The 22,962-nt window shown below is 41.3% G+C and overlaps 1 protein-coding gene across 5 annotated transcripts in view; it reads right to left on the bottom strand.

The window, feature by feature from the left end:
- The window catches only part of TTC7A (tetratricopeptide repeat domain 7A), a gene marked incomplete at its 5' end in the record, with an annotated part of 166,584 nt that overhangs the window by 49,683 nt on the left and 93,939 nt on the right, over positions 1-22,962 (bottom strand). For 4 of the 5 annotated variants that reach the window (XM_082302416.1, XM_082302418.1, XM_082302417.1 and 1 more), the window contains 2 exons: positions 2,294-2,391; positions 6,138-6,254. In XM_082302416.1, coding sequence (XP_082158542.1) covers positions 2,294-2,391; positions 6,138-6,254 — 215 coding nt within the window. Of the gene's footprint in view, positions 1-2,293; positions 2,425-6,137; positions 6,255-22,962 lie in introns of all 5 variants that reach the window. The other variant, XM_082302420.1, reaches the window with a different exon arrangement.

Below are 22,962 nucleotides of genomic sequence, written 5' to 3'. Positions count from 1 at the left end.
GGCTCAGCCACAGCTCTGAATGTCAGGCAAGCAATACGGTGCCCCTGGGGTTGGGCTGATGACTACCGGAGCCACAAAGGAGTTTAGCTCTAACACACTGTATCCTGAGAGAGGAGGTCAGCATGTGTCGTGCTGGCAGGACTCTGACCTCAGGGTGGTGGTGGGAGATGGAAAAACTTCAAGCAACATTACCAAAAAAAAGTATCTGTAAGTCCCATTATAAGAGATCTCTTCCTAAAGAAACGTGCTAAAAAAACCTCCCCACAAAACCTGTCTCTCAGAGCTTTAATGTCATGCCTCAAAATACATGCAAATGTTGGCATAAGAAGGTATCACATCAATTTGTTATTTTAGTGCAGTCTCTTTCTCTATTTAACAGCTCCACTAGACAGAACATAAACTTCACATTTTACAATAAAGCCCTCCACACAATTTTGGAAGTAACTCATAAAATAACAAACTGATTTTGTTGTGATGAGCTCTGCACATAAGCCATACAAAACCTATCTAATTAATTTTAAAGCACTGTTCTAGGGTGGTTTAAGACCAAAAAGTCCAAGTTTAATATTTTGCATTTATGAGAAAACTGCTATCAAAATAAAAATGTAGCTCAGTAGATTTACTAGGCTTATAAGAAACACAGAATTCCCAAGCCTAAATCACTTCAGGCAAAAGCACTGCAAGATAAGACTACATCAGAGAAAGAATGAAACAGCAAGGCAGCTGACTGATATCAGTGAATTTAGTTAGGAGCACTGCTTCAGTTAGCAGAAGATGAAGAAAATAAAGAGGAATTAATCTTTCTGGCAACAAACCTAAAATTCTGGCACAGCAAATAATCTTATTGTGGTCTAGCTGAGGGAGAGGCCAGTGTCAAACCCGGCCACAGTAACCCCCACCCTTCAGTGATGAGCCCAGAGATGACAGAGCGCCTGCGCGTTACAGCGATGCTGCTGCATGCTCCCGGGGGATTTCTCAGCAGACAGCAGTGCCTGTTCCACAGCCATGCAGAAATAGCAGACCTCCTCCCTCCTTCAAAGCAGGCAGCCACAGCTCCAGCTCTGGGGAAGCACAAGGGCAAGAGGGGTTAGAGCTGTAGCCTGCAATCTCACCCATTACCGTCTTCAAAGAGGGTCCCAACAGGGACAGCAGACCCAGCTGCCTCTCTTCTGCAGATGGAGAACAGCAGCACCCAGAGCCTGCAGAGAAGGGAGCCACAGACCCCTGCTGCAAGCAGCCAGTGCCAGCTCCACACAAAGGTGGGTGGTGTAATTGCAGTACGAGCTCCATTCTTACATCCATTGTGGGGGCAACCATGTTAGCATGGAAACCTGGACTCTCAAAGTGGAGGAGGAATATATTTCTTGGCTAAAACCAAACTGCATTCAGTGCAAATCACTTCAGATGCATGAAAAGCTGGTTCAAAGCTTGTACTTTACAATAACTTGCCCTTCTTGGCAGACAGCACCATGGCATACAGAACAATTAAGACTCAGACAAACCCTAATTCCTTGGAGACCCATGAGATTTATGTGTTAGGTTTTTTCTTGCCCAGTTTCCGAGTCTGAAGTTCACTTGCTTTGCAAGTGTTTCTTCTACATCCACAAGGATAGACATTTGATTCCCTAAAAAACCCTCCAAGTTAAAAGGCAAGTTTCTCACATCATCATCTTGTTTTGAGCTAGGGTTTTAAAGGAAGTACCAAATATCAGGAGACTTACGATGAAAATCACAAGGCAGCAGCGCTCTCTGAAAGCTTCCTTTCCCCTTTTACTGCCAAGATCAGCTTTGATGTCTCAGTTGTTTCCATCTAACTGTATCTGTGACTGTGAATATGTATTTACCATATAATAAAGCATCACAAGGTTTATGCACAAATCCCAAAGCAAATCACCATCTAATAGGAATTGACACACTCACTCAGCTTTCCAAAACCAACAATAGCAGCTGGCTTGATCAGGACATCTAAAAAGGATTAAACAGGGAGAGACAGGGTGAGGGAGGGAAGGAATAAAAAAACCAAACCAAAACAAAAAAACCCAAAAAACAAACCAGAATTATACATCTCAGAGAGCTTTGTAAAAGCAAGCAGAAAGTCCTCACTGTGTTTTGCATGGGGAAGCCAAGGTACACGCAAACCACAGTGCCACATTCTGCAGCAGAGCTGGCCAGGGAGGCAGACCTGAACCTCCTGACCAGCAGCCCAGCAACACAGATGTGTGCAGGCCCACCACCTTCTCCGAAGAAAATGGAACATTCATCTCTCACAAAAGCACAAATCTTGTTTCCTTACCAGAATCGGTATCATGAGCATCTGGGAGAGTGAGATGCAGTCCATTATGCTTTTTGATCACTGGTGTTTCAGTCACACTACTTCCTTTCTCAGAGCCACTGTAAAGAAATGAAATTGTGTCACCTGCACATCTGTCAGTGGAGAAACGTTCTCCTCAAAGCAGGCAATAGTTGAGCTGCCATGGTAAGTGAAAAATCAAGGTTTCCAGTTGTGAGAAATCAGCTTATTGAATGTATTAATCCCCACCCCATTGCCAATGGACAGGAAGCTCAGAGACTGCCCAGCAGGGGCTCCAGGGCACACACTCGTATTAGTTTACTTGGCTATAGGGAGTCCTTGCAAACCACTGGACAGGAAGCATGTTGGCAGCTAGAAGTCAGACCAGAGGAGGCCCACTAGCAGACCCACACCCAGCAATAACCACCATCTCTTGGGCTTGTCTGCAGAATAACTTGTTCACAGGTCTACTCTGCTGATCCTTTTGAAACAGACAAATTACCACCTTCCACCTGGGTGCTAATTTCTTCATTCTTTCATTTCAAAGGGCTTATTTTCTCCCCTTCCACCTTTGCTCTGTTCAAAAAGAGAAGGAAGATAAAAGCTACCACATAGCACTGCTTTATGAAACAGGGAGCCTCTGGTCTGTTCTTGTACTAGACTTCTGTCCTCACAGGAGAGGCCTTACGAAGAGAAATTCACCAAAAAAATCATGCGCCTAACAAAAAAATCACTTAACACAGATCTCCTGAGCCTTCCTGTCACCACATAGTTTGCCATCCCCCAAGGATCAGTGGTGATGATATCTCCTCTCATCATCCATTAAGGGACAAAATACCAAAAGGAAAAGTGACTGCCTTGGCTACTTTTTCTGGCACACTTCCAAGCCTGCAGCTCAGCCTTTGGACAATATTCTTTCCAGGAAGCAAGCTGTCAGAGAGACATGATCGCTGTGGATGCCCCCATCTTTCAGTCTGATGAGTCCTTTGGTAGGGATTGCACAGAATTCCCTTGAATCTGCACTAATCTAGCAGAAGAATTAGCTTGGGACTGCTATTTGGTTTTAAACACAATTATTCCGTTATCACAGAGAACAACAGCAAAAGATAAACCAAGTCTTGTCCTTCCCAGCTAATAACCTAAGACTGAAAGCCACTTACTGCCATTCATCATAACAGCAGTCATATTTAAAACAGCTAAATAACCTTCTATTTGGGCTTGGGGATCAAACATAACATTTCTGTCAATGCACTCTGAATTCTTGGGCACTGGACTGCACCAGTCTGTCCTTGAATGGGCCTCCCTTGTCTTCCATACTGGTTTCCACACTGAAAACTCATTTGAGACCGTCAGAAGGGAAAATTAAATTACCTGTCCTATGCCTCAGCCTTGCCTAGACAGGACTGACCCAAATATAAGTGCCCTGGCCGGGAGCTGCTGGTGGAACTGTAGGGGCAGCTCAGTCTTACTCCTGTGTATGCAGGAATAAGGCAGCTGCACTTTGAAATATTACTGCCATGAGGCAAGTGCTGCCTTAATGCAGCAGCCACCACCATGGAGTCACTGTTCAGGCACGTGCTGAAACACTGGCTAATACACTGCACTCCCACTCTAAGGACAGGTAAAGAGACTGGAAAATCCCAGGCTGAAAATCCTGTGTAATGCATTGTGCAAAACAGCCTCTCCCAATGGCTTGGTTATCCCAGAGAAGGGCTGAAAATTAACTACCCCTTAAAAGCTGCAGTACAAAGCCCTCAGCCAAGAAAGCTTTTCCATGCACCACAGATGGGATAGTAGCCAGATGATTTGCTTTCTGCATACAGCACTGGAAAGGCTGACAGCAGGACATCTACTGCCCATGTTTTTGAAAGGTGGTTGAGACAGCGGACAAAACAGTGACAAAAATGTTGAGCGGAACACTTGATTGTGAGACTGCAGAGGCACCAGTTTGTCAGAGAGAAGACAGGAGGAGAGTTGAACAGGGCATATGAATAGCTGCTGGGGATAAAATATTGGGCCCTGCAAGACTTTTTGGTCTGTCAGAGTCACAGTAAGATTCCAAAGCCAGGAAAAAGGCCAGACAAATGCAAATAAAGTGTCATTTAATTGTGTAGGCAATTATCTACAGATTGAACTAGTAAAGAGTATTGGGTGCACCAGCTCTCAACTTTGTATAAATACAACCTTCTCTTTTGCAAGAGGCCCTAAAAATGTTTTTGTGCAAGTCTCACTGATAAGAATTCCCTTTAAGTTCCTTTGCAAGCCCTACCCAGAATACTTTACATATTTGTTAGCTGACACTGCTGCAATTTGCTTAATACAAGGTGCTTCCTGGGTCACTGAATCCAGTCTAAAACTGCAGGTATCAAGCTGATTCTTGTTACCTTTCAAGTAGTATTTCCCAATAAAAAATACTTTATGATGTATTTTTTGAGGAAAAAAAAAATCCCCACTGGGAATAGCAGGGAATACACATTAGAGTTCCTAAAAGCAAAAGCAAAGCAATTTGTTTTGTTTAGGCTTCTATGGCTAAAGCTTATCAAAAGCCTCTAAAGCTATTACATCTTGGGTTTTTAAGTGTAAGAGCCAAAGCACAGCTTGGGATCCAAATGCAGTCCAAACGGCTGAACTAGTTATTTGTCTGTTTTCCAATGTACTCTCTACAGTCTCAGGCTTGCAGCCCCCCCTTGCAAGAGAAAATCTTCCTCAGTCATAATTGTTCAGTGTGGATTTGATCAGCTTCATGAGGACTACTCATGGGTATAAAGATTATTCATGTGAGAGGTACATGATTGAATTCTTAGCTAAAGATGCTAAGGCCTAAGGAAATCAATGATTCAAGTCTGTAAGAGACCATTGCTGCTATGCAAATATCTTGATTTTTGTGTTTGGTTTGCTGCTCATCAGCTAAACCAACAAGAATTACTAATAATCCCTCAAGGACAACTTGTACACAGGCATTCACCATTCTGTACATATACTTCTGGTGTTTATAAAGCTTATGCAAATGCATACAGAAACTGGGGAACAACTCAAGCTACATCTCCCTGCTGTCTTGACTGTTGCCATCAAGCATGTTGTCCTTCCCATCTAACACAAGCCCTATGGACATTATGGGTGCAGGATCTTGGTACAACATTCCCAAAACATTGTACACTGGTACCTTGACTGGGGCAATATCCAAAGGTGTGGGAAGGAAGAAAACCCAACTCAGTGTCTTCCACACTTTCTAAACTTTACCTTTCAGCGGGGCAGCAGATGAAAGGGAGGAAACAGAGAATGCAGCATTGTTTGGATGCAGATTTACTAGGACAAGGGAAGGGAGAAAGATGCTACATCCTTCCCTTCTTTCCTTGCCCAGTTAGCACCAGGCTGTGCAACCAGCGTGCAACTGCATCTTATGAGTTTGGCAATGTGCCTTTCCTTGGCTTACTCAGTTCAGGGCTGTGTCACCCCCACACATTCCTGGGTGGTGCCAACTACTGCAGTCTGTGAACAATAGCTGATGAAAGCTCAGTGCTATTGGGGAAAAAGAAAATCTGCCCTCCATTCTGGACATCCAAATATGGATAGAGATGTTTAGACATTTGGATCAGAAACTCGTGGTTCAAACTGCTTCTTCAATATTAAAATACTGAGGTTTCGGTTTTGTTGCTTTTTATTTTTTTAAAAATAATGGCTATTAAAATCTTGCTTTTTTTTTAATCACTGCCAGAAACATTATTTATCTTTTAAACAGTACTGTTTATCACCATTTTTGAAAAATAACTCAAGTGCCTAGAAAACTTAAAAAGATAACCACATTGCAAATAACAAATCTGAACTTGCTACAGTGGAGGAAGCCTACCTGTGCTGTAAAACATTGTATACCATCTGCCACATCCTCAACATATGTCTGCATGTCACCAGAGCTTCTTCAGGTCCTTTATGTATCCATTCCAGTTTTACTTTGGTGAAGAGTAAGCTGCAAGATGAAAAAGAGTAACTCCTGTTTTATTGGCATCTCATAAAAGTAGAGAATCAGTATCACTCCAGCGAGATCCTGGCAGGCAGCATTTTTACTTGCTTTGTACGTGCAGCAATAAAAGAAAAGAAAACGGCGTAGCACAAAACATTTCATTTGGCTCAACTTTGATTCCCCACAAGGAGATGAGAGGATTAACAATATTCTTCAGCTGCAGTGAAATTTGCGTCACAAAGCTGGCAGGACAGTGTTAAAAGCAAAGCATTGCAAAGCTAACAAGGTGAAACATACACTGAATCTCATTTATTTTGGACAGTATTAAAAACAGGAGAAAAAGGAATTGCCATAATACATATGCCCAGGCTGTTTTCTTAGTCTGGCATCTTCTTATAGCACTTGCTTATATAATAAATTTCAGACAAAAACCCCAGCACACTTAACATACACGGATAATTATGTAATGCCTCACAGGAAGGAAATGCTTTTGCTTAACCCCAGCTGGCAATCATCTCATGGCCCTAGGCAAGACAGCTGATAGCCTTGTACATTCTTGTTCTAGGTAGTGTAACTGCTGCTACTATTCTTATACCTAGAGAAGACGTACTTGCACAGACCACTGGAATTCAGCAGAATTGGGTCATGCAGAGGTTAGAAGGCAGATTTGGCAATGACACAACCTACCACTTGCTGCCAGCATGGCTTTTAACACCATCCTTCACTACACTCATTTTATTTTAATTGTGAATATGATTTAATTTATTTCTTTTATATTAATGCAACTTACTTCTCTGGTTTAACTGTTTTGATAAAGTCCAGTATCAACACAATTTTAATTCACTTGATATGGCTAGCAATTAATCCACTAGAAGCACATATGTGTACATACATGCATACAACAACAGCTGAATGTCAAAAATCCTAAAAACAGTTTTGTGAATGTGACCTGCCGGCTCCTTAGGAATCCAAACTACTTCAGAAAGAGACAAGAACAACTGCATATACGATGTTAGAAAAGAATTTGCAGCTGAGTAGGAAATCCTTCACTTGGAATAATTAGAAATCTATTGCCAAGACTGTGTGGCGCACATCTACAGGAATGTGCTAAAATGGCAGTTCCATTCCAGCTAACAAACATTAGGGTGGACATCTGTGTTTTGGGTTTCTTGGTTGGTAGGCTGGTTGGTTTTTTCCTTTGGGGGGTGGGGATAGTAGTGAGCAAAATGGAGCCCAACTGTATCAACTGCTGTAGGGAATTCTGCTCATGGCTGCTGCAATTTGACCTCGTAGAACAAGCAGTCAAATTCTTCAGGTAGAAACTTTGACTAGGAAAGGAAGATCAAGATTCATAACCAAGGGAGTTTGTCTCTGCCCTTTACTATTTTACATCCCTACTCTGTATCCTTGATTTTCTTGTTACTGATGTGAACAAAACAGATACTAAAAAAAACATCATCTGCTCTTAGAAATACCGACCCCATAACTGAGAGGAAATGCCTTTATGATTCAAGTATTTGAGGCTGATACACAGACTGATCAAAATTTTGCTGGGACAAAGATGTAACACTGGATGCACTGTTAAAAAAATGTGTCTGAATTCAGAGGAGTGGTTAGCAATGGAACTGGCCAGCGATGCATGCTGCTCTGTATCCCCAGTGAACTGGGCTCATAAGAACAAAGCTTGTTTCAATAGATCAGAATACGGAATCAATCACTTGGAATATATATCACACTTGAAACATGGGAAGTTACACCCTGGAGTGCAATGGTATTACAAAAGATGTGCAGTTCCTGAGCAACAAGGCAATTCAGAGGTCAAACAACCCTTAGCATCCACATACAGAAATGCAATCAGCTAGGAGTTGCAAGACATGGCTATTCTTGATCATAGCATCAGCAAGACACTTGTTACAATCCTCTTTCTAGTTCTTGCTCTTTGATTCCAGAAGATGAGTAAAAATGGGATATGGTTCAGAAAATGGTTATGCAAGTGATCTGAGGGCTAGAAAAATGTACTTCATCAGAGGCTTAAGAAGCTCAGTTTATTTGGTTTAACCAAGAAGCAGCAAAGAAATTATTTTGTCCCAGCCTGCAAGCACCTACACAGAGAAGTATCTCACTGTGAGTCTTTGATGTAAAAGAAAAGATGCAGAGAATCTAAGAATTTGTTGGAAGCTGAAACTTGTCAAATGGAAATTTATACGTAAATGCATTCACAGAACTATCAAGGAAAATAATCCTTGCAGCAACACTACCTTGTGTGCACAGTAAATTCTGTAGTCATTACAGCCTTTTCAGCAAGACAGGATACCATCTGGAAAGCAATGGTAGTGTACAAAGAGAAGCTGTGGGTTTCATGCACAGGCTCATGAGTGAGTTTCTCTGGGCTGCGTTGTGCAGAGGGGTGAGACTGCGTCACCGTCCTTCTGGAAGTTACTCTATTAAAATGTTCTTCTGGTCCCAGAAACAAGCACATCGAACAATCTATGCTATTTTAAGCATACAGAGTAATTTTTAAACCACTACAAACTTTCAAAGTGAAAGACCTTCTAAAGCACTGTACAGACCTGCCTGCAGCAGAACAGTGGTCAAGGAGACCAAGGCCCAGAGACCAGTCATATTACATCCCAGAATAACGCCACACTTTTCAACATGGTAAGATGCCACTCAGTGTTAATTAAATAGAAGAATCTATTAACAGTCAAACTGCTGGACCAGGAGGATTATATTAAAGGCTCCTTCTCCCTTTCACATTAGTAGGGACATAGATGGCATATATGCAGGCAAATAAAATCAGTACATAATATATTTATACATTGCAGTTAAACATTAAAAAGACAAAGCAAGCATTTCATCACTCTGCTATTTACTGCTTAGAGTGAGTACATGTCAGCTGCTCTGGATGAAGGCGCTATGTTTTATCTCAGGAGAGAGAACAACTAATGAAATCGGGGAAAAAACCAAGTCTCTCACAAAAACATAATGAAGCCTCAGCACAATACTATCACGAGTCGTAAGGCACAGGCACACTACAGGATCTTGGAGACACCGTGCTCTACTAACTGTTGTGATAATTCACCTTGGGAATACTGTTATCCATGTCATCGTGTAGTCTTATAATGAACCAAACCAAAAGACAAATGGGAAGAATGTAAGAAGCAAAAGGAATCAAACCATACCAGTAGTAAACAATGCAATTAAACATGATAACTAATAGGGAAATACAACCAAGGTATCAGGCTGCATGTGCCATACGCTGTTAGTATCTCTCAGTTTCTAATAAGCTTTTTAACAGTGAAAACAGATAAGTAAACACATTGAGAAAACACTGAAGTGAAGCAGTATCACTTATCTCAGGCTTGTAATTTTATTAGTGAGCAAGCACTCTTGCTACACATAAATCTACCAAGTATTGTGTCCTATCAGTGTCTGTGCACAATTTGAGGGGCATAAACAAAAATTACATACACACAGATCTCACCTTATTGTATTTTCTTAATATTATTGTACATTTGTATGATGCTCATAGTATTAAGCAGTGCAGACTTTTAAAAAGGTTCAACACATAAAAATAGCCCCAAGATTATTTGTATAGTCATTGGTAATTCTATTAGCCTGTGAATATGAAAACAGATTTGGGCTAATGCAAGTATATAAATTGCTACTACATAAGCATAGGAAAACAGAGCAAAAAACCCCAGAGATCTTTCTTGTAATGTGTATGATTTCAGGGACAGTAACAATGGAAAATAACCAGAACTTAGTCTTGATATGAGACTCTAAGCTCCCTCTCAGAAGAGGTTTTCTTTTGTGGTGTAGGTGGACAGTATGCACAGGCTTTTTATTCTCTGATGTAACATCAGGCTACTGCCACAAGCAAACACAACCATCTACCACTCTATCACATTAATGCTGGCAAATTAAAATCTGTGTACAGTCGAACTTGGTCAAAGCTCTGAAAATTCAAAATTAGGCTTTCTAAGTAACACAACTTCAATAGTATAAATTACCATATCACTATAATATGTCATGCCTTGACAAAAAATGTAGAGACCGGAATCTTGGAAGACCTACAAAAATTTTCAGAAGTAAGCAAGCTACTTTGGTTGATTTCAGAATTCATTCAGCATTTGTCTTCATTAAGACTGATTTCAGTTACTTATACTCATGATGTCTCAAGGCCTAGCCAAATACACCTATCTAGCACTTTCAAGAGTCTTCTAATCTTACGTGGCTAAATGCTCAGCCTTTAAGCTCTTTAATAAAACCCATGAAGAAAAGAGGCAATTCCTTCCTGTCCCTGACAATTTAATTACTGAGGTTTAATAGCTAATATTTATTATCAGAAGATCTCACAAGTGCATATGCTATACTATCAATGCTTATGAGCTCATCTGTGGAAGTTTTAAGTTGCTATGTATAGCAATAACCAATTGACAACTTTATGGATGCTCTAAGATTCTGTAAGATTTATTAATCAGTTAATCATCGGAACTTTTAAAACTTGCTTTAAAATTGAGTTCTTAGTATCAAAGGTAGCCCTTGTACTACACATTTATACAGAATCACAGCGGGATCTGTGTCTTATCACTTGACAAGCAATAAAAAATGCCAGTATTGTAACCAACAGTAACACCTTCCACTCATTTCAAGGCTGAGAGACTAAATTAGGACTAATGAGTATTATGTAGTCATTTTTCTATATATTTTGCCATTCACTGTCTGCTTAAAACCCCTCCAGTTTTTCAGAGCTTGTCAGCAGCTGCTCAAAGATCTACATGTCTTCGAGCTTTACCAGATCGGTGCTGTCATTCCCCGAAGTCTTTCATTATTTACTGAGATTTGTCTACCTACACACACAGCTGCTGGGTTATTTTGGATTCTGAATGCAAAGGAAACAAAACAAGACACCAAAACATGCAGCAATTCACCAGCCAATTGTGTACATTAGCATGAAGATACTGACCTTCTCCAGCTAATAAGTGTACTTTGTTCCTCTCTTTTATTAAAGGATGGGATGCATGTGCCTGGCTTGTTTGTACGGACATTTGCCCGGAGACAGGAACCAGTGCCAGCCCCAAGAGCAGCAAATGCAATTCATCGAGTGCCTGGCTGGTGGGGCATGGAGCAGCAAAGTGCCACTGGACAGCAGAGACCAGCTCACACTACCACCTCTCTGCAGCCCAGATACATGCTCTGCATCAGCTCCAGTGAAAAGCAGGGGACTGCCACAACCTGGGTGGGTGGATGACCTGAGTATGCCCTCTGAGGAACTGCGAGGCATGGATTCAAACCCCCAACACTTTGATCACCTACTCTTGAATCAGCTTCTTCTCCTTTAAGGTAAAGGATATAGAAGGAGGACACAGGTGAATACAGGACACAAACTGGAGCTGGAAAGAAGATGAAAGAGACAAGAACAATGATCAAAGTTTTGGAATGCTTTTGATATATAGAGATAGTAAACAGACTTCTCAGCCTGAAAAAGAGGCTGAGAGAAGAGATGACAGATTTATAAAATCATTAATAGCATGAAGAAGATCAGGAAGTCAAAGCAATCTGTGTTGTTTCAATGAAAGAAGGAATATCCAATAAAGCAATCAAACACTGGATTTAAAACAAGCAAATGAAGTGCTTTTTCATACAACACAAAAGTAAAGTGCAAAACCCATTGCTGCAGGATATTCTGGAGCAGACACACAATATGTTCAAAAAGGGATTAGATAAATTCACAGATGACAGGCCCATCAGGGGCATTAAAGACAATCTAATGCAACCTCTGACTCCGAAAGCCTCTGAATCAATCTGCTGACAGAAGCAGGGATCACATATGAGGGGGAGGATCACCCTACTGCTACATTTCTATATACTTTTCCCTGTGCATTCACCAGATGCCCTGCTGAAGCCAGATAAGCCCTTAGTTTGATCAAGAATGGCTACTCTTACATTTTGATACAGCAGGAACATGATTGCAGCCCATGTTCTTTTTATAACCTAGATTGTCTAGTCTTGTTTTATCTGCCAGTGGAACTGTAGTATCTTCACAGAAAAGCAGTTGCTCAGTTTCCCAGTTACTGAGTTTAGCTTCAGTGGTGAGTCACCTACACAAGTCAATTAGATTATGGGTACTCTTTCACCATAACTGTTATGGTTTCATTAACTTTCCTACAACACCTGCTAGTGCCCTAGTCAAATTATCAATAAGAAAAAAAGGAAGCAGAATTAGAGGGCTGCTTTTAATCACCTGTATTTTTGTTGATAAAAATCAACATCAAAGTTGCTGTCTTCTCAAATAACTCCGGGCTTCTTGCAGTCTCCTGACATTTAAGGGCACATTCTCTAGTTAAATTAATGCCAGCAACACTGACTGCAACCTCCTTTTATAACTTCATGCGGTGCCATGTTATCTATCACTTTCCCAACAAAAATAAATTGATCATACACTTTTACAGACATACAGTCCTAATTTTTATGGCTCCCTGCCCATTTAGCCCCCAATATGAACAAAAAAATAAAACCAAGAAATCTGTCACCATGCCCAAAGAATTACTGACTTCATCTTCCTAGCCCAGGGAAACTAACAGACTCGGAGCTGCCATCTCCTCCTTTACAAGAACGCCCTGCTCAGAGACCAGTCCTGCACAACAACAGCAATTCGGCTGATGTTGCTCCACAAACTGTGACTGCTACAGCACAGGGTGAAAACAACTTCCAGGGTGGTAGACTCTAGGCTATTTAAAAGTTAACACAATGGAGACAATTTGCTAGGTTCAGCCTCGTAGCACAAGGCACCTAGAAGGCTTTTGCTTATAGAGAAGGAGGGAAACACAAGAAGAGGTGATCAGGAAAGCCAAGATCACAGCCAAAACTGTAGGAAGAGATTGCAAATCAAAATCAAGGGAGCAGCCATTGGTATGGCTCAAGCTCTGGGTGTTTCTTCTTGGACTGCTTCCTCCCAGAAGCTGCAGCTTGTACCTGATGGCAGAAGGGCTTCCTGTCTGTCAGGGGAAGGCCCTGCCCATGGACTATGCTGCCCAACTCTGCACAGACCCGAATGCCTCTTCCCAAGGCAAACATGTGTGCAGCCAGTCCAGCAACCTCATGCACTTATTTCAGCATTCAGGTCCATCAGATTCATTTCTGATACAGAGAGCAAATATACTATGAACATTTAGGTGGTCCAGTCAGAAAGCGCCCCTTACATCGAAAGCAGGTCTTGTAGCAGACCTCCTTGATCTGCTAAATCCAGTCTGGTTGTCAACTGAAGGAAAAGCAACAATTAACTAATAGTCTGGAAAAAGCAAGCTGATTTGCTTGGAAAGAAAAAAACAAAAGATGCTGAAATTCTTCACTTGTCTTCAGTATCAAGCCATATCTAGTAATATTCAAGAAAAGAAGGCACAAAAAAGGGTGATTAGAATTATTGCCTGCGTTCTTTTTACTTAAGTCATTACTTCTGAACCCCAGACTTATGGTATTTTGCTTTTTGTTAAGAATGTAGGAAGCAAATTGTTAGCAGAGCTGATAAAAAGCCTTGTCCCACCCTGTTACATAGGATCCTTTGGGTGATACACCTGAAGAGTTTTTATCTTCCTCTCACCCTGATGAGGAATTGCCAACAAAACAATTTTGTACTATCACAAATTATATGTATTTCAGTCCATATCTTGCCTGAATAAACACAAAAATAATTTTCACAGTTTTAAGTTTTACAGCAAAACCTGGAAAAAAGTTCCCAGTTTTGCTGTGAAGTGTGGTTACATCAAATTTTTATTTGCAATATAAAAATAAGTGTCATTTGCAAGAACAGTGTATTAAATTCTCCCTTGTTTTACTGTATTTTGTTGTGTAATTAACATCATCAGAAGATGTTAAACTGAGGTTTATTCTGCAAGTCTCCCCCAGCATTCTTTTGTGACTTTTTTCTTCTCTGACAGACTCCACCTACATGGAATATTCCCCATTGTGCTGGATACTGCTATGAACACATCTGAAAACCAGGGCCAGGTCTTGAGCATTCAAGGCTAGGAGCTCAGAGGTCCACCTCCTGTTTAATTTGAATCATGAATTCAGTAGCAGTTCAAGGCACAGCTTCTCCCTCCAGCAGATCCAAGCCCTTGCACTTAAACTCAGGTGACTCTGTGGTGCAGAATCTCATCTGTGTGTGCAAACAGACATCGATGTGGCGACATGCACATGTCAGTGCGATATCAGAGGTGCTCTGGGAACATGGTCCGCTGTACTTCACGCACGCGGGCAGCGAATATCCCGTGGCGAATATCCCGTGCCTTGGGCTGGGGACCTGCGAGAGCCGCGCTCCACTCCTGGCTCTCTCGCATGGCTTCGTGGCCAGTTTTGGGCAAGTCGATCCAGGCCGCTGTGCTTTAACTCTTCCAAGTGCACAGCAGATAACAGGAATGACCTTTGCGAAGCATTCAGAGAACTAGGTCCTTCATCATCGCCTGCCCCATATCCTTTACATCTAATCTCTTAATACTGGTGCCCTCAGCTTCAGAGTTATTTGTGGACAGGAAAGAAAGCAGGTTGAGTTCCTCTGTGACTGACATCACTTTTAAAGTATTTTCTCATCAGCTGGGCCTGATTCTTCAGAATTTCATGAGATGTGCCCCCAGAATAAATTCAGCCAGCCCTGATTAAATAGAATTCATTTGGAAGGCCAGAGCTGAGAACTATCATGCTGCCACAACCACTGGAATAACTCTTGATTTACAGAAGTTAAAAAGGAAACCAAGACTAGGGTCTCTGATTGCTGAGCAGAGATCCTCCAAGACAAGAAAAGAGCACTAACAGACTAAGCTGAATATTTAACATGCTGCTAATACTTCCTATCCCCAAAGACAGCAGAACTGGATGCTTCACTTACACTTCTAAACTGTTGTATTTTTCATAAAAGCTTCTACTACGTGTAGTTCAGGCAGCTTTTAGAGGAAAGGATACCAGGACTCTGGCTCATAAAGTAACACTCGACATCAACCTCCAAGTCACCTCAGTCTGCAACCAGTAACACAGCTTCCTTTTGGAAATGTATGTCTGAATCCTGATCCGTGTATTTAAAACAGAGTGAAATACCTCCTAATTAACCTGGTGTCAAGGTAATAAAAAGTGATAGCATAGTCTTACTATGGATGTATAAATTATACAACAAAATACAGTAAAGAAGAACCCCATAAAGGATTAATAAAACATTTCTACCCAACTCGACATATTTATGAAATCTTGTACCACAGAACCCCACAAAATTTGGCTTTGCTATAAAAACAACAGGCATAAAATAAGCTTTTCTTTTTCAAATTGCATTATACAATGTTGGTAAACAGACTTCACCCTCTCTCTGATTTTAATCTGGAGCAATATAATTTATGCCACCTTGGCACTACTACAGTAACGCACTTATAAGAGGTCTTCATCTTTAAGCATGAGTCCTGCTGACGTCGACAAGAAGCCAATTATTCCTCTCCTTAAAACTGTGTGCTTAAGAACCTTGGTAGATCCAGCTCTTCATGAGGAGAATGATCTATGAGATTCTCTCCTAACTGCTTAACTTTGCAGAGGACCAAGTATTAACATGAGTAACACAGTAAGGGCCAGAGTTTGCCGATATTTAGCGTGCACTGTCTGCACACCTCAGCAGAGCTGAAAAAGGTGAAATCAATCTGTCAAACACCACTGAATTTCACTATAGAATATTGGTTGTGGGGCACATGCGGGCATGTTTCAACCTAGGTTCTGGCTAAGACAGCCTGCCATATATTTATGACAGCTCAGAAGCAGTGCCTTTTACAAGATGAGCTTGTTCAGTAAAATATGGAGGAACACGTTTATATGCCAGCCTGAAAAAACATAGGGGCAGGCTTCTATGCCAGCCTGAAAAGATACAGGGAAACACATGGTTAAAAGGTGAAAGAAGTGACAGAAATGAAGACAGACAAAAGCTCCTCCATTGTTTAAAAAAACCCAAACAAACCCAACCCCAAAAACAACCTCCAAAAAAACCCAAAACCCAAACAAAACCACAGTAACCAGAACAAACCTGTGTTTTGGTAAGTAGACAGAAAACTGCTGGCTTCACCAAAGAAAATTCCAGAGAAAGAAATGGCTATTTTGCTGCCAACAGGAATCATATTTGTCTAAGCCTGCAAAGCAAAACCACGATGTAGCTGCAGCCTATGTCAGCACCAGCTGAACACGGTTAGTGCAGGAACTGCAGCAGGAAGACACAGGAGCATGACCTTGAATGCAGAGCTAGGGACCAGTGTACACACTCAGGGCTGTACTCTAACACATGTGCTGAAAATCAGCTACTGCAGTTTCACTCAGTCCTCCACTGGCACAATTGAGCTAACCTAACAAAACCTGTGTTACCATCTGGCTCAACATAGCACAGGGACTGCGAAAAACCAGGCAGACAAACTGTATTCCATGGTAGTGCTGGGTTGCATTTTCACCACAGACAGTGTTTTGAAGGTGCATTAAATTTCCTTATGAAGTTCTTACTTTACAGTTCCTTTCTGTTGTGTACAAGGCTAATTGCAGAGTCAGGACTTGTAGCCCTTATCCCTGTCACATTTGAGACCATGCAGATTGGCTTTGGCAACGATGGCACTTTTTGTCATGTTGTTGCCTCCCCCCCATAAAGATTCTCCACAGATCTCAGGCCTGACAGCTGAACTGATACAGTGATAGCTCTCCTTAACCATTACCCTGAGATAGAAACTCAGAATATAACTGCTCCGTATGTTTCCAGCCACTTTCTTCCTAATAATTGCCCAACTACACACATCAACTCAAGGACATTGCTGACTAACAGAACCCAGTTCCACAGCTTGCATCCTTGACTACTATTCCAGTGTCAGGTTTTCCCAGCAGAAAGCTGTGCACAGTTCAGCTGAACACAAACATAATTCAGGATCTTGCAGGCTGTATATTAAGTGTGAAGCTTTATTCCTTAGCTTTGCTGTAAATTTGAACTGCACTGTTGCATGCATGACTCCAGCAGGTACATTTTACACTGTACAAGTAATCTGAGTCACTGCTCACAAGTGACAATCAGCAGTCTCAACCTGGCAGAGAAACCTAACAAATTTCAATTAGAGCTGTCAATAAAAAATTAAAGCCTTAAGAGAAAGGTGAGAAATATATATGCACGGTAAAAAACACCAAAACAAAACAAATTGAGAGTAAAAAGAGAATCCACAACAGATTGAACCTAAAATCAGATTAATGGATTATTTTTCTGCAATATATTACACCCCAGTGTGACAGGTCTTCCAGATGCGCTGAGAGAAGATGACACAATATTATACATCTGAAGCACTGCATATGTGATTAAAGAAAATCCTTTGACAAAACATGCATAGTAATTACATTTTAAACATTCAAAAATATTTGGCCTTCTTTCAATAACAGCCTGAAAAAACCACCTTAGTGTAAAACGGCAAATACAATTTAAAGGCTGGCTGGAATTAACCAGGTCTGACTGCTGAAAAAGAGGTTTCATTTCACAGTACAGTGCAGGTGACAGGATTGCTGGTTTTTGGTTTACTTTTTGTGTTCTTCATCCACCCACAGAAGGTGGGTTTTTTTTGAGACACAGTCCAGCACTTAGCAACCACTGACCTTTACAAATTTTTACACAACAGTGCTTTTAAAACTGAACTCTGTTCCAAAACTTAGAGCTAACAGCTGTAATGAAACAGGTAAAAAGAACTAAACATGCAGGGTCTGACAGTGAGCTGAAGGCAATCAGCTCTGTTCAACTGCAATGAATGGATTTTTGTATTTTTAAACTGGCTGAGGATCTGGCACTCAAGCTTCAAGTCAGAAAAGCTCAGGCAGCTTTAACTCCCTAAAAATGAGCATGCATCAGATAAACAAAGAAGTGAAGTGCAGGGTCAGTGCGGTTTGATCAGCTTGTATCAGCTGACCCCCTGTGCCCTTAAATAAATAATTCATTTGCAGAATTCCAGCCTTCCATAATTCCACAAACATTCTGCAACTGAAACAAAGAAAGGAACAGAAGTGATGACGCACAGCAAGCCCCAGCCTTTCATTGAGAAGAGCTCTATGCTTTCCTGTCTCCTTTGTGGAGAGAAAGCCCATGCGGCAATGCCCGGCTTGCATGGGCTGCCAGTGCTGATCGTGGAGCAGCCCTGCAGCACAGCAGCCCAAGGTCAAACCCTGCACCTCAACATCTCAGCCAAGAAAGAGGCCAGACTGAACTCACTGAAATCTGAACACAATGAAATCCCCATGTTTATCCAGTGTTATATATCCTGTTAACTCAGTGCAGAGCCCTCTGCAGAGTAAGAGATCAGAGCACACTAGGATAAATCAGAAGAGTATATTTATAATCTGTGCCTTCTGATAAGTTAACAGCATGTACCAGTTTTTTCTGGAAGTAACTCTGAAGGGGAAGAACAGGTATCAACCTAAAAGCATTAAGAATACTGTAACTCTTCTGTTTACCATTTACCACTAGGCATAAAAAACACTTTGCATTTATCTATGCCTTTACTTTCCCTCTTAGAAGGCCACCACACAAACCAGCTGAAATTCAGAGCTCCCAATCTAATTTCTGTTTCTTTTCTTTTCTAAGCCAATACATCCAAAGCACAGGTATAGTACTCTCCTCCATTCACACCACACCGAGGGCACTGTATTTTCATTAATATGTCCACACCTTTCCTTAAGTACCTTACTGAAAGGATATCCAAAAGCCACCGTGCAGAACTCAGTACTCCCAGGCAACTGAAAGTGCTCGGGCTGTCTGCTGACCTGACTGTTAGTTTTTCCTCCAGAAAGCTTAACAGAACCTGTCATTATGTATGTGATACAGCCTACCATAATTAATTCCCTCAGGGAATGACATCTAGAGGAACCATGGTTCAAATACATAGCACGCACCAGAAATCTGACATTTTGAAACAGACTCCCAACACCAAGATGCATTCGTGGAAGAGCCGATATTTTTATTTTCCTTGACTGTAGATATATGGCATAAACTAAATCTTGTTATAAAAAGACTGGCTAAAAACTGTTGAATGATACAGATAAAAATTGGTGTTCTTTGCTCCTGAACAGATTTGATTTAATTCGTTAGAAATCCAGAAGGTGTTTAAAATTATCATGTGCCATTTAATATACGATGAAGTAACAGCTTCCTTCAGCCTTAGTGGAAAAGACTCAGAGCTGTAATCCTTTTTCAAGTAATTACCCTGTTCATCAGGCTTCAGCACAAGATGACTCCAAGAAGAAGTGAAATGGCTAGACTGGCTATGAAAGCCTCAGTATATACACACACCAAGCTGAATGGCAGAGAGCACTTTGCAAGTGTTTGTCAAGTCACAGGCCCAAACTGGGCTAAAATTAGAACTGAGAGGGAAGGGCAAGAGCATGTGAAAGTATCAGGTCCATCTGCCATATAAAAGGATCTTTGAAGACAAAACTGTAGGAAGGGCGGGTTGGTACGCAGACTGAATGAGGCAGCTACAGCAGTGAATTACTGCTTTCACACACACAGCCTGTGGTTTTGACTCAGCCAGGAGCTGCTCTGTGTTGCTACCCAGGAAAGTGAAGCCACATGTAGGAAAGGGAAAGTTGGCGGCTGACATAAAGAGTTAGGATAGCTTACTGCTAACCCTGCCACAGGAGGCACGCACAAGTATCTCACTTGCACAATCCCAGGACACTGCAACTATATCCTTACTCAGGATAACTGCAGTGTTTCCAACCCATAGGTCAAGGATATCCTGCATCAGTTTGCACGAATGATTCTTTCCAACAGAAATGGCAACATAAAATCCAACATGCTGACGAAACAGTACTGCAAATTACATCTGTACAGAGTATTCAGGACAGCAGTCAATAAACTTCTTGGACATCTTTTTCCTGGAGGCCCTAGAGACATTAGTTAAAGTAGAGACATGTGAGTTGCAGTGCACTTTAAGCATAAATGAGACAGAGAAGGAATTAATTTGGAGAAACATCAGCTCTGCTGGAAGCTGACATATTCCTAATGCATCAGATTTGTGATTGCTTATGGCATGACTGATTTTTTTTTCCCCTGTGTTTTTCTTCCATTTTGTTCCTTATTTATAATGAGATTCTACAGTAGCGACATTTGGCAGGTTTGACAGAGATACTGGCTTTGCCATTAAATTTTCCCCAATCCCTTTCTCTTCCTGTTCTAGGCCAAGATGACAGCACTATCTGTCAGGTCTCTCCAGGTACAAGTCTACTTTTCATGTAATACCTGCCATCCAGTCAGTGCCAATGCAGAGTTTTTAATGTGATTCCAGCTAGCCAAACAGTTTCATTTCTCCACTGAAAACTAAATAATAATGTGATGCGCTTGACTGACCCAAATCTGCTGAAGTCTGCTTCAGTAATCCCTGCAGATCTGTGTATTTCAGATTGCCATCTCTTCTGAGCAGTTTGCTGCTTCCTATGGATACAAATTCTGGTATTTATGTTCAGGACTACAACCAATGGACAACTGAAGCCTCAAGTACAAAAATACCACTTTTGCAAAGCCATTGCATCACAACCACCAGAGAGTATATAATGCCCAAGTCCATAAAAGCTACCATGGAGACACTATGTTGTAAAACGCATCATGTACTTGGTTTGCTCTGTAACACAGTTCTATAGGAGCTAACCCAGGAAAGACCACCCTGGGAAATGGATTAAACCACTGAAACATTTTGCCTCCATGTAAGCTATGTGTTCCCTCTTGTTAAACCAGGTGATTGCACTGACAGGGCAGCCTGATGTGGCTTGGTACAGCTCTGCACCATTGCAAACCACTCCATCCCAGTTTAAGACACCACGTTCCACAGTGGGCAGCATGTGCACCAGCACACAGAGGCTCTGCTCACATACACGAGCCCTCCCTGGATAAACAGTGCAACTGTGAGACTCCCTGTGTGTGAAAAACCTGCCAGGGCACTGGACTCATCCCTTCCTCTCCTCTCCCATGGGCTGTGCCTCAGGACACATCCACTTGTCAAATTTTACTTTTGCTGCCATAAATAAGTTAAACTTACTTTGTCAAATGAGTCATTCCATGGTTTATTATCACTGCTCAGGAAGCAGGCCTAAACTACAAGAGTGGAAGAAATACTATGACTGCTCTTGTGTCTCTGCTTAGATACTTAGACAATTTTTCTTAAGTTTTGTAGCACAGACCAGTCCCCAAAGCACCTACAAATACATTTTTATGAGCATGGTGGACTGGCAGAAGGAGAAAGGGACAACCCTAAAAGTAGTGATTACAGTATTTCAGGCCCTTGTACCCACAGAATGGAGCTATGCCAACTGCTGTACTGCTGTCTGTTTTCAACACTACCACCATTCTGCCAGGAACAGTGATCTCAGCTTTGGGAATTTTGTTCAACAAAAACCCAAGGGATGAACCTGTCCAATCCACAAGCATCAGTCTGTTGGCCACCGATCAGGAGAACACTTATGCAGAGGACACCATGCAGAAACTGCTGTACTCTTAGAGCTGCTATATCACAACATAAAGTTAAATGCTCTTGGGAAAACAAAACAGTAGCATGAAGCCTGAAACTTACTGCCTGCATTACCTCATCCTATAAGTAATTTACTAAAACAGAGAGAAAGGCAGAAGTTGAGTTCTTCATTAATAACCCTAACCAGAACTGTGCAGCAAAGATAGAAAAGCCAGCCAGTTCTACTAATTTTAGAATGTTCTATTATGGGATTTAGTGCTGTAGCTGATTTAAGGGAAGCAAAAAAACCCAACTTTCCAATTGTCAAATGAAAGAGGTAGATTCATTTATATATGGCCAGCTTTCCTTAACACTTCAAATTAAATTGCTTTTATTTGGAGCTTTTAAGATTACATTTGTCCCCTTAAGATCCAAACATTTTAATACCCATCCCATCCCTTGCTAGGACATTAATTTATTTTAAATGAAATGTAAAACCCAAGTCTTAATTAACTGACGATATTAAGGAGCCTAAGTCACACTTCTCACACAGGTGCTAGCTCAAATGATATGGTAAAACTCCACCTCTGTTCTCTATATTCTGCTTCTTTACAACTATCTTGCCAACTTCAGTTTGCAGATTATTCTTCCTAACTTCACAACCTCATCAGATACGTACTATTGGTCCTTGTCACACAGCTGTTCTACTCCTTCCCAAGCACAGCTGCATTTCACCAGCGTACAATGTCATTACAAAATGTCTGATGCATCACAAGGCTCCTGGGAAATTCAGAGAGAGTATTATTGCAAGGAGTCTGGAGCTGAAATGGTTTACTCCAGTTATGCACCATCTAGGAAATGTGCTTTTTGCAAAAGAACAGCTTTTTGCTCCCTGTCTGCTGTTAGAAAACAACCTCTCACTATGCAGAAGAGGTGAATTACTCAATTTTCTGAGTTACAGGAACAGCCCCAAAAAACTACATAAAAGCTTCAGATGGATATTTCTACCTTCCTTCAACTCCAAAGAACAGATTTTTGGCTTTCTTTTACTCTTTTCCCTTCTATTTTCCTCAGCTCCATTTCCTTGCCTGGTGCTCCAAATACTCTACCACCAAATGGCTGGAGAATTAGTAGGAGCAAGTAGCTGTTGTTTGAAGGAGGAAATACAGTGCAGTAACACATTTAGTTTTATTGGAGGCTCATAATGTGAATTGGTGTTTCATGAGCCATTTGAAGAA

Source organism: Coloeus monedula (assembly GCF_965178545.1).
Source record: "Coloeus monedula genome assembly, chromosome: 2".
In the NCBI taxonomy this organism is placed as follows: Eukaryota; Metazoa; Chordata; class Aves; order Passeriformes; family Corvidae; genus Coloeus; species Coloeus monedula.
The sequence above is the reverse complement of the archived record's forward strand: the minus strand, read 5'-3'. Positions and strand labels throughout refer to the sequence as shown.